This window comes from Lampris incognitus, chromosome 14 (assembly GCF_029633865.1).
Source record: "Lampris incognitus isolate fLamInc1 chromosome 14, fLamInc1.hap2, whole genome shotgun sequence".
Taxonomy (NCBI): Eukaryota; Metazoa; Chordata; class Actinopteri; order Lampriformes; family Lampridae; genus Lampris; species Lampris incognitus.
In genome coordinates this window covers 5,602,664-5,615,404 of record NC_079224.1, presented here as the reverse complement: position 1 = coordinate 5,615,404, position 12,741 = coordinate 5,602,664, and the positions used below count along the sequence as shown (strand labels likewise).

The 12,741-nt window shown below is 45.6% G+C and overlaps 1 protein-coding gene across 1 annotated transcript in view; it reads right to left on the bottom strand.

The window, feature by feature from the left end:
• Nucleotides 1-12,308, bottom strand: part of arhgap21b (Rho GTPase activating protein 21b) — an 81,768-nt gene extending 69,460 nt beyond the window's left edge. The window contains exons 1-2 of the mRNA XM_056293697.1: nucleotides 12,166-12,308; nucleotides 10,920-11,053 (exon numbers count right to left, since the gene is read on the bottom strand). Of these exons, the coding sequence (XP_056149672.1) occupies nucleotides 10,920-10,994 (75 nt within the window). The 5' untranslated portion in view covers nucleotides 10,995-11,053; nucleotides 12,166-12,308. The remainder of the gene's footprint in view (nucleotides 1-10,919; nucleotides 11,054-12,165) is intronic.
• Nucleotides 12,309-12,741: the final 433 nt, after the last annotated feature.

Here is a 12,741-nt window from a genome sequence, read left to right as displayed (position 1 = left end):
AGAAATGAAAACATGTTTGGAAATCGTCATCACGCCATCATCGGAAACGCCCACTATGTGATTTAGGACACTGAGACGCAACCTTCTTCTTGCTGGCTCCTTTAACGTTCACCCCCCTTTTAAACGTCACAACGCAATCACAGGAAGTTGAATCAGTTCATCTGGACACACCGTTTACTGAGAGACACGTTTCATCACCACTTCAGAGGCCACTTAGATGGTGATGAGACGGTTCTCTCAATAAACCCCATGTCCAGATGAACTGATTCACCCTTCTGTGATGTCCTCACCTGGATTATTGAGCATGCATCAGGACGTCACAATGCAATGACTCAAATAAAGTCTCAATTAAAAGCTCAAGTGTCAGTGAGCGAGCCCTCACACACCCGCTTGGTTTTACCGTCAGACAGCCTAACGGGATTTATTGAGACTGCATGCCAAAGTCTGAGTCTCCGAGTGCACACACTGAGATTGGGCCCTTTTGATGTCTGTGTATAGGCAATTTCGGACCAAATGGTTCTGAGGACTTTTTTAAGAGGAACTATCCACTGGGGAGGGTCCCAGAGAACTACCAACCTTCAAGGGCTTTTTTCTGTTTACAATCACACCGAAAGGAATGCCGACGTGACGTAAGCCGGCTGTTAGTATACCAATATCATTTCCGCATGTGATACAACACCACCACCACCACCACCACGGGGGACGGCATGGTCACAGCTGTGTTTGGTGTGTGTCATGAGTTTCATGATAATAACGTAGCTGGAAAGGAGACGTCCACATTTAGACAATTTAGACAGTTGAAAGAGCAAGGAGGTAAAAACTTTTGCAGCAACTGGCAGTACTTCATATCATCGAGGCTGAGAGAAGAACACAGCGGGCGTCTGGGTAGTGTTGTGGTCTATTCTGTTGCCTACCAACACGGGGATCGCCTGTTCGAGTCCCCGTTTTACCTCCGGCTTGGTCGGGCGTCCCTACAGACACAGTTGGCCGTGTCTGCGGGCCCGGATGTGGGTATGTGTCCTGGTCACTGCACTAGCACCTCCTCTAGTCAGTGGGGGCACCTGTTCAGGGGGGAGGGGGAACTGGGGGGGAATAGCGTGATCCTCCCACGCACTACGTCCCCCTGGTCAAACTCCTCACAGTCAGGTGAAAAGAAGTGGCTGGCGACTCCACACATATTGGAGAAGGCATGTGGTAGTCTGCAGCCCTCCCTGGCTCAGCAGAGGGGGTGGAGCAATGACCAGGACGGCTCGGAGAGCGGGGTGATTGGCCAGGTACAATTGGGGAGAAAAAAAGGGGGGAGGGATATAAAAACAAATCAAAAGAGAAGAACACAGTGACCGGTAACTAACTAGCCAAGATTTTTATATTTTGCTTTGACGACTCAAAATCATAATGTATTTCCTCCATCGCATATAGGCTCAGTAAAGCGTCGACTACACAGTCGGTCCATCTGTACATGTTTTGTTCCATTTCTAAAGGCTAACATTAAGAGCTGCTGTGTACACAGCTAATGTTTTACACTGGTTTTTAGAAATGGCAGTTGCCGGTGCTGTACTGGCTCATGTGTTCGACCGATCAACGTACAACGTACACACGTCTGGGCCAATTTCTGTACACTTATGTCACTCAAGGTTCCTCTTGTGCTGGAAGAGTACCAACCCTGAAGTAGGAGCTAAAAAGTCCCTCAAAAAGGCATTCTAAGAACTACGATCAGTCCCAGTTCCTGTCGTGCAGACACAATAAAAAGGTCTTAGTTTTTCCAAAAGTTCTCGGAACTATGAAGAAGTTCCTCTGGTCCGAAAGCGCCTCATGTGTGCTGCCATGGTTGTAGTGTAACTGGCTGCAGCATATGACAACCACATGTGCCACAGAGGGCACGCATCGTTTTGTTTACAACATGAACCTGAGTCTCAGAGGAAATGGGGAGAGCAAAATATTGCCTTAAACTACATTTTGCTCTCTTCTGCAGCTGCCATCCCATTTGTTCAATGCTTTCCCGCAGTCACTCAGAGCTCCACTCCCTATTCATCCACCTCTCCTTGTGTGTTCATGAGTCCATTCTCCAGGACCTCCCACCCAGACAGGCCGACTGACTTACAGCTGCACAGACGCCTTACTTTAGAGGGGAGAGGGCGGCAGAATAAGATGCAGAGGGTAGATAACGACAATGATACACGTTTAACATCCTGATGCATGCTCAACAAAGCTTCAACATTTGATAAAATGCATCAAATGAATTTTTTTATTTTCATTTTTCTATCAAAACCGTTACACCCTTACTTAGCAAGTAACATGTGGCTAATCCAACCTCATCAAGCAGTCAACTCACTAGAATGTCTTTATTTCACGGGTACAAATATTCAGAATTTATGCTGTAAAGCTGCCTATATCAGTCCTGGAGGAGGGATTCCTGTTCTGATGCTCTACCTGAGGTTTCTCAACCAACCTCTCCTCATACGTTTTTTTTTCCCCCCTGCAATTTGATTCGATTTATTTATTTATTTAGCCAAACCGAGGGTCTATAGACAGTCATTTCCCCCCTTTTCCACCCCAATTGTATCCAGCCAATTACCCCACTCTTCTGAGCCGTCCCAGTCTCTACACCACACCCTCTGCTGGTCCGGGGAGGGCTGCAGACTACCACATGCCTCCTTCGATACATGTGGAGTCACCAGCTGCTTCTTTTCACCTGACAGTGAGGAGTTTCGCCAGGGGGACGTAGCGTCTGGGAGGATCATGCTATTCCCCCCAAGTTCCCCCTCACCCCTGAACAGGCGCCCCGGCCGACCTGAGGAGGCGCTAGTACAGCGACCAGGACACATACCCACATCCGGCTTCCCACCTGCAGACACGGCCAATTGTGTCTGTAGGGACGCCCCACCAAGCCGGAGGTAACACTGGGGATTCGAACTGCCGAGCCCTGTGTTGGTAGGCAACGGGATAGACTGCCACGCCACCCGACACCCTGATAGTCATTTCTGTGTCTACCTGTTTTCCACTGTATGACTCTAAATCCCACAGAGACCACAACTGCGATTTAGGATTACACAAATAACACTGACGTACATATGAGCTGTTTAACCAGTGAGATGGGACACACCACAGTTGTGTTGCTGCAAGCACACAGGCAAAGGCAGCATGTGAATTACATGATAAAGACACAAAGAACCAAAACATGACCTCTCTCCATGTTCACCCATTGCACAGATAACCATAAAGGCAACAGGAAATGACAGCTGTCTTCTATTCAATTGTAGATCCATTTTCCCTTCCGATACACATCAGTGGACCATATGATGGCTGTGCAGAGGGTTGTGTAAATGAGTTACACACCAGGCTGTAATAGAGTACTACCACAAGAAAAGAGGATTCTGTTTGTCTTCTTCTCTATAAAACCAAGTATGGACCATGCTTTATAACCTAAAAACAGCACATTTCCAACTCCCCTCATGTCTGTTATCATGCTTGAACAGGCTGTAAGGCTCAAGTCTTTTTGTCAAATTAATCACTGCATAACTCACATGACAGGGTTTCCTGGCATGTAAAGAAGAACTCAGTCTAGGCGATATATCGATATAGTGATACAAGACTAGATATCACCTGGGATCATGGATGTTGTTAATAGGACACAAGTGTTGTCTTTTCCTGGTTTTAAAGGCTGCATTACAGTAGATGCAATTTTCTGAACTTATTAGACTGTTCTGGCTGTTATGTTATGTGTCTCTAGCTGTTCTGAACTCATTAAACTGTTCTGGCTGTTATGTTATGTGTCTCTAGCTGTTCTGAACTCAGACTGTTCTGACTGTTATGTTATGCGTCTCTAGCTGTTCTGAACTCATTAGACTGTTCTGGCTGTTATGTTATGTGTCTCTAGCTGTTCTGAACCCATTAGACTGTTCTGGCTGTTATGTTATGTGTCTCTAGCTGTTCTGAACTCATTAGACTGTTCTGGCTGTTATGTTATGTGTCTCTAGCTGTTCTGAACTCATTAGACTGTTCTGGCTGTTATGTTATGTGTCTCTAGCTGTTCTGAACTCATTAGACTGTTCTGGCTGTTCATGTTATGTGTCTCTAGCTATTCTGAAATCATTAGACTGTTCTGGTTGTTATGTTATGTGTCTCTAGCTGTTCTGAAATCATTACACTGTTCTGGCTGTTATGTTATGTGTCTCTAGCTATTCTGAAATCATTAGACGGTTCTGGCTGTTATGTGTCTCTAGCTGTTCTGAACTTATTAGGCTGTTCTGGCTGTTATATTATGCGTCTCTAGCTGTTCTGAACTTATTAGACTGTTCTGGCTGTTATGTGTCTCTAGCTGTTCTGAACTCGGACTGTTCTGGCTGTTATGTGTCTCTAGCTGTTCTGAACTTATTAGACTGTTCTGGCTGTTATGTTATGTGTCTCTAGCTGTTCTGAACTCATTAGACTGTTCTGGCTGTTATGTTATGTGTCTCTAGCTGTTCTGAACTTATTAGACTGTTCTGGCTGTTATACTATGTGTCTCTAGCTGTTCTGAACTTATTAGACTGTTCTGGCTGTTATGTTATGTGTCTCTAGCTGTTCTGAACCCATTAGACTGTTCTGGCTGTTATGTGTCTCTAGCTGTTCTGAACTCATTAGACTGTTCTGGCTGTTATGTTATGTGTCTCTAGCTGTTCTGAACTCATTAGACTGTTCTGGCTGTTATGTTATGTGTCTCTAGCTGTTCTGAACTCATTAGACTGTTCTGGCTATTATGTGTCTCTAGCTGTTCTGAACTCATTAGACTGTTCTGGCTGTTATATTATGCGTCTCTAGCTGTTCTGAACTTATTAGACTGTTCTGGCTGTTATGTGTCTCTAGCTGTTCTTAACTCATTAGACTGTTCTGGCTGTTCATGTTATGTGTCTCTAGCTATTCTGAAATCATTAGACTGTTCTGGTTGTTATGTTATGTGTCTCTAGCTGTTCTGAAATCATTAGACTGTTCTGGCTGTTATATTATGCGTCTCTAGCTGTTCTGAACTTATTAGACTGTTCTGGCTGCTATGTGTCTCTAGCTGTTCTGAACTCGGACTGTTCTGGCTGTTATGTGTCTCTAGCTGTTCTGAACTTATTAGACTGTTCTGGCTGTTATGTTATGTGTCTCTAGCTATTCTGAACTCATTAGACTGTTCTGGCTGTTATGTTATGTGTCTCTAGCTGTTCTGAACTTATTAGACTGTTCTGGCTGTTATACTATGTGTCTCTAGCTGTTCTGAACTTATTAGACTGTTCTGGCTGTTATGTTATGTGTCTCTAGCTGTTCTGAACCCATTAGACTGTTCTGGCTGTGATGTGTCTCTAGCTGTTCTGAACTCATTAGACTGTTCTGGCTGTTATGTTATGTGTCTCTAGCTGTTCTGAACTCATTAGAATGTTCTGGCTGTTATGTTATGTGTCTCTAGCTGTTCTGAACTCATTAGACTGTTCTGGCTATTATGTGTCTCTAGCTGTTCTGAACTCATTAGACTGTTCTGGCTGTTATGTGTCTCTAGCTGTTCTTAACTCAGACTGTTCTGGCTGTTATGTGTCTCTAGCTGTTCTTAACTCAGACTGTTCTGGCTGTTATGTGTCTCTAGCTGTTCTGAACTTATTAGACTGTTCTGGCTGTTATGTTATGTGTCTCTAGCTATTCTGAAATCATTAGACTGTTCTGGCTGTTATGTTATGTGTCTCTAGCTGTTCTGAAATCATTATACTGTTCTGGCTGTTATGTTATGTGTCTCTAGCTATTCTGAAATCATTAGACTGTTCTGGCTGTTATGTGTCTCTAGCTGTTCTGAACTTATTAGACTGTTCTGGCTGCTATGTGTCTCTAGCTGTTCTGAACTCGGACTGTTCTGGCTGTTATGTGTCTCTAGCTGTTCTGAACTTATTAGACTGTTCTGGCTGTTATGTTATGTGTCTCTAGCTGTTCTGAACTTATTAGACTGTTCTGGCTGTTATACTATGTGTCTCTAGCTGTTCTGAACTTATTAGACTGTTCTGGCTGTTATGTTATGTGTCTCTAGCTGTTCGGACATCATATCCACATTACTAATGAGTGTTTATCAAAATGTCACTGTGTAAATTTGTGAGAGCACCAATAGTCATCTCTATAATATCGCCAAAAAATCAATATTTAAGTATTTGGTCAAAAATATTATGAGATGGGGGCTTTCGGGTGACATGGCGGACTATTCCGTTGCCTACCAACCTGGGGATCACCGGTTCGAATCCCCGTGTTACATCAAGCTTGGTCGGGCATCCCTACAGACACAATTGGCCGTGTCTGCGGTTGGGAAGCCGGATGCGGGTATGTGTCCTGGTCGTTGCACTAGTGCCTCCTCTGGTCGGTTGAGGCGCCTGTTCGGGGGGGAGGGGAACTGGGTGATCCTCCCACGCACTACGTCCCCCTTGTGAAACTCCTCACTATCAGATGAAAAGAAGTGGCTGGTGACTCCACATGTATCAGAGGAGGCATGTGGTAGTCTGCAGCCCTTCCCGGATTAGCAGAGGGGGTGGAGCAGAGACCGGGACGGCTCAGAAGAGTAGGGTACAACTGGGGAGAAAAACGGGTAGTATATATATATATATAATAGTGATATTTGATTTTGTCCATATTGCCCAGCCCTAACTCAGGCTGCTGTAAAAATCTATTTCAAAAACTGCAGACAGGAGCAGCTAAAGCAGTAAATATAATAAATATAATCGGAGTTTCTGAAACTTGAAATCCTCTCTCAGAGAAGCAACCAAAGTGAGCAGACACGAAGCCATCACTCCCTAATCATCTGCCACTGGGATCTTATAAACCCAACAGAGGCTTCAGTGTTTGGGTTGCGTGTAATATTCAGCTGATGTCGGTAGGCAAACATTCCAATGTAAAAGAGGAGGCAAAACACCAACTCACAACACTCAATACTGATGTGTTGGTCAAGTGAAACATCATCTAACCAACTGGTAATATGGATAAGAACTATCAGTTATTATGAATAACGACTAAAGACAATTTTCTTGCAACTGAATTAGGAGAAACTTTTTTTGGGGGAGGGGGGGGGGCTTTTCTCCCCAATTGTACCTGGCATATCACCCTGCTCTTTGAGCCATCCCGGTAGCTGCTCCACCCCCTCTGCCAATCCCGGGAGGGCTGCAGACTACCACATGCCTCCTCCGATATATGTGGAGTCGCCAGCTGCTTCTTTTCACCTGACGGTGAGGAGTTTCACCAGGGGGATGTAGCGTGAGAGAGGATCACGCTATTCCCCCCCAGTTCCCCCTCCCCCCCCGAACAGAGGAGGCGCTAGTGCAGCAACCAGGACACATACCCACATCCGGCTTCCCACCCGCAGACACGGCCAATTGTTTCTGTAGGGACACTCGACCAAGCCGGAGGCAACACGGGGATTTGATCCGGTGATTCCCATGTTAGTAGACAACGAAATAGACCGCCCCGCTACCCGGACGCCCTAGGATCAACTTTTCTGATGAAAATAAAAGTGGTGACCATGTCAGTGATTGGCCTCCTTCCAATGAGTAATGTGTCATCTCTGAGGCGTCTATCTTCTGGGACGAGGACTGACCCTGGACAGATCTGAAGAGGTTAAAAAAACATATCCTCACTAAATCCCCTTAAACCAGTAAATCCTATGTGTCATCATTTCCACAAGACCCAGGGCAAGAGGTACCAGGGGGGTTTCCAGCTCAAAATCAGCACATGAACTAGTGTGTTTGGCAGTCAGACTAGAAGGATGTAAACTCCTACAGAAGGAATAAGCTGAGCTGCTGCTCTCACACCATACCGACGTTAAAACCCTAATCCATCATACAACACATGTTGTAGGGTCCAGTGAAACCCAGTTTTTCTTTATTTTTCTAACTATCATTTCCCCCCCATTTTTGGTTTTCTCCACTTTCATTTTTTTCATTCCAATTGTTGTCTTCACACGCAGTTTTTAGAGTAAGAAAGTGTAAAGAAAGAAAGAAATGTGTAACCAACTGAAATAACAACACAAAAGGGTCGAGCCCTCTTGACCGTGTTCCTCTGTGACGCCGTTTGCTTCGGCATTTTTATTCTCCATCCCATACAACCAACTCACGTGCGTTCACTGACGTGCATGTGGCTGTGCATCACAGCCACATGCACCAACACACCCGCTCAGCACGACTTCCACGAGGGAGAGCAGTGGATCGTCTGAGGACAAATCACTTCAAATTCCTAATATGATCACAAAGCCGACAACACTCTTCCCCTGCACCTCCAAATTCTGCACACCGCACGTTTTGACAACCATGGTTATTTCTGGGATTTCCAAGAGCAGAACAAGAAAACAATTTCATAATGTCATCCAGGAACACACTTACATTTACATTTCCAGCACGTACATGGAAACATGTTCAGGCTCAAGAACTTAAGGGTCTTTTCACATATAAAAAGTCATTTTAAATTTGAACCAGTTTGCCAGCTGTTTATTTTGCATGGCTCTGGTTCTTTTCATATTTCCCAGTATCGTTTCCTCCTATTCCTCAGCAACAAGTTGGGAGTTCAATAGCCTCGCAAAGCCAGCATATAAATTTTGCTTGGCAAGGCCAAATAGGCATTTGTTTGTGTAGGGTCCGTTTTCAATGGGCACCGACCAAATTTACTTTGCTGGCAAATCAGTTCAGCCTTTAACCAGTCAGAGCTCCCGAAGTAACAAAGGACAAGATAAAGTGATGTCATCTCATCGCAAAAATTACATCAACAACATGGAGATGGAGCGTCTTTGGTCTCTTCACAACCCCGTCTTTCCCCATTTTTTTTTTCTTTGGTGTTACACTTACAAGTAAGCTGATATGAGTGATGAGACACCTTACGTTACACACTACCTTCACATTAGGGCTGCAACAACGAACTGATGAAATTGATCAAATTCATTTATAAAAATAGTTGGCAGTGAATTTCATTACCGATTCGTTGGGTCTGTGTTGGTGCAAGCCGTGTCGAAGTTGGCTACGTCACTTCAAGAGAAAAAAACAACAACATCTGAAATATGGCCGAGGCGGAGAAAACTGTTGAACCTAAATCATCTACAGGGAGCGCTACACAATAAACTCGAACTCGTGTGGTAGCCGCAAACTATGTGAAACCCATCTTGCATGACACAGGAGCATCAGGGTAATGAGAGAACACCCGAAACGAAAACATGATGGAGCAATGGTTTGCGCTAGTTGCTCACAAAATTGGCAAAGGCCAAAATCAAAATTCAAACCATCACCCTGTGATAGACATGACTGAAACTGTTTTCACACCAGACATAATCCGCACCATGGAAGGTATCCCATACTGTGCCATCTTCCAATAGTTTCTCTGTAATGTTGTTGACACAGAAACCAACCAGACCAAAAACAACATCCACCTGGAGGGAGGGGTGGGGGTTTGACATATTCTGTAAAGTTTAAAGGCGTAGCCTCATAGTCTTCATAGAGGACAATGCTGATCAGTGCTTCCTCTAGCGTTTGCTTTCTTGTGTAACCCTGTACTCCCACCAGAAGCATCATGAGCAGCCAGCAGTAACTCATGTTCAGTTGGAGCTGGTGTCAGGAGCAGCCAGCGCCGTGGCAGCAGCAGCCAGTCCAATCCCAGCACCCAAAGTGCAGATCTGAAATTGAGCTGAGGTTGACTTTATGCAAATTAGCAATGATACAGCAAGCAATCTGAGACAGATTGCTTCCCAGTGTAATTTCTCTGTGACAAAACTGATATGCCACTGGGCACAACCGAATGCGATGTCTGCAGCACAGCCTGGGACAACAATTGCTAATGGGCTGGCAACCACTAGCATTTATTATGCTTTTGGTGTGAGCATAGTGTTAGGCTCTAGCAGTGTGTGTTATTTGTCTATACAAATAACACACACTACTAGAGCCTAAACCTAACCATACTAGAGCCTAATTTAACTCGGTTAATCCTGTGATTAAGTGACATGTTCAGATATGACTATGCTGTTTTCCTAAAGGGTGTTTTATGTTCTCAAGTAGTCTTCACAAGACAGGCTAGTACTCACAAGCCTCTGAAGAAAGACCATGCCTACAAATTCAAACACAAAGTCCTGACTATAAAGCGGTTGACTCATAGGATGAATAGGGTCATGCATCGCTGGCTTATATATCTAATTTCTTGTTAACTGGCGAGATCTCATCCTACCCCTGACATGCAGCCCAAGGATCCATAATACAATTAAACATCACAGAGACAAACCAAGTAGAATGTATATGATGCTACCGCGAGGGGCTGCACATCGCTCGTTCAAGTTCTATTCACACAGAGGCCTGGTGACTGAAGAGCTGAATATTGAATTAAAGTGGGTGGAGGTAATTACAGAACACTGCAGATTCTATAAATAGGCGACCTTCCAATCAACAGCATATTGGCTACTTAGTTTACTACAATAAATTCTCATTCAGACCAGTCTACAGAGGAGCAGATGGTGTGCTGCTCTCTGGTATTAAAGGGGCTGCAGCTTAAGAGAGGGCGTTTGAATATAGAGCTTCCATTGATAAGTCTCAAGCATCTTATATCACAATGAGGTTTTGATTTATATTTTCAGTTGTAGCCCAACACTACAGAGCAATTCAAGCCCTTCGGGAACAATTTCTGTCAACAACAATCTACCCAGCACCAAAATAAATTTAAAGAGAATAAATATGTAATTACTGCAAAAACAAATTCACCCAAACAGTGATGGAAACAAAGCCAACCAAAGGCATTATGACAACCAAGAACAGCCCTGTGACTTATACCCCCACCAAACAGAGGTTAGACAAGTGAAACCAGGGCTCTGGCTAGAAAACCCAAAATCACTACTTGTGAGTGAGTCTTCCTCATATCGTCAATAGTACAATCTGGGACACAGGCTTGGAAGGTTGAGTGGCGTTTACCTCGCAGAAATAAGGTCTCGCAGGTTGCCTCCCCTCATCTTCGCCGTGAGAATGAGCCCAATGTGACGCCATCATTCAACTTCACTGAAAACGTGCCGATCCGTGAGCGGCCTCATCGAAAACGATCGCTCCAGCTGGGGACAAGAAGTAGCACATGTGTTCAGCTCAGCTCCCGTGCACGATCCCCCTCCTCGTCTGAGTTCGAGTCGCACTCCTCAGGGTGGACTGCTTCACACTTTAAACTACCTGTGTCGTTTACAGGAGGCGACGCCTCAATACAGAACTCGACTAAATTTGGAGAAAGAAAAAAAAGAAAAAATATATATCATATATATCATATATAATATATATTTCATATATACACATATATATCGTATGTATCGTATATATTTCATATATATATACATATATATATCATATATATTTCTCATATATATATGTATGTATATTTCAGCAGAACATAGAGAGCGAAACACATGACAATGAGCGCCAGTAAACACGGAACACTGAGCTGCACGTTACATTGTTACATTGTAGCGGCCAAGTTGAACTTATGGATAAGGGGAAGTTGACTCGTGCACACGTACAGAGAATAGCGTCACAAAGTCGTTCAAAAAAATTGTGCGCTTTAAAAAAAAAAAACGTCTACGTTTGCGCCACCTGACGGGGTAAACAAAAGCCCAAACCGGTGCCGTGAGATGGGCCACGTAAGGCTACCAAAACACCCCGGCACGGGGTCCTGGCCGTCAACAGTTGGTCCCATCGCCGAACGGCCCGCTGGGGAAGGGCTGAGGAGCGCGAGCGCCGCCGCTCGGACTCCAGAACGAGCCACCCTCGTGACGGGACTCCGGTGGCAAACACGCGCGTATTTATTGCTGTTATTCTGACAAACGGTGTCGGGTCAAGACCCGCAAGGCTGAGCCGGACCTCGCTGGTGCCACGGGTCAACTGACCGGCTCGGCTCGGCTCGGCTCAAGCCGCCGACCGCGGTCCAAGTAGGACGGCGCTGATTGAATACTTTTCCTTTGTTAGTAATTACACGGGAGAAGTGGTCCAGTAAAAACACAAAACGACGACGAGAGCCTCGACAAGAGCAGCTCTTGGCGCTGCCCACGGCGCCATTTCCCTAACTTAAAAGTGGGGCTTAAAGCTGGCGTGTTGCGGTCGGGAGCGACGGCCGAGAACGGACGGGAACGGGCTGGCTGGCGTTAGCATGCAACGCTAGCGGCTAGTTCACAAAAGTTACCTGTGTCGCTCAGAAGTGTCGAGAAGGGCAGGGCCGAATCGCTCCGTAAAAACCGAGCAGGCGAAACGGGCTCCGAGTACCGAACTTTTCCCGAAGTCGGGTTTTGTCATAATGTGGGTTTCTGTTGAGGACCCAAGTGCGGCTCGGTAGTTCCGTCCCAGACCCGCTCCGGGTGGACGCACGCTGCTCCCTCTTGTAGCTGGGCTGGAATTCGCTCCCAGCGTTTCGCCGCTGCCCTCTCGGTCCACTCGCATCCAATCACAGCGCGGGTTGTATTTAACTCAGCCAATCAGGCGCGGCTTAACAACACCTCAACTCTTGTCCTGCTCCTGCTATGTTTCTTCCTATTCCGATCGGTTCCGAATCGCTCGGAGACGCGTCCCAAAATGCGTAGTAAGATGGGAGGTGTCGTGCTGTTGATGGGAGGTGCTGTGCTGTTACAGCGGTAAGTTCGACAACGCACCGGGTTGGGTTTTCCTACGATCACGTCCGATTTGGTTCCCTTCCCGCGACCGCGGAGCTTAAGGCGCAGGAGTCACATGTCCTGCTTCAGAGCGGGGTCGTGGAAGCTTGGCA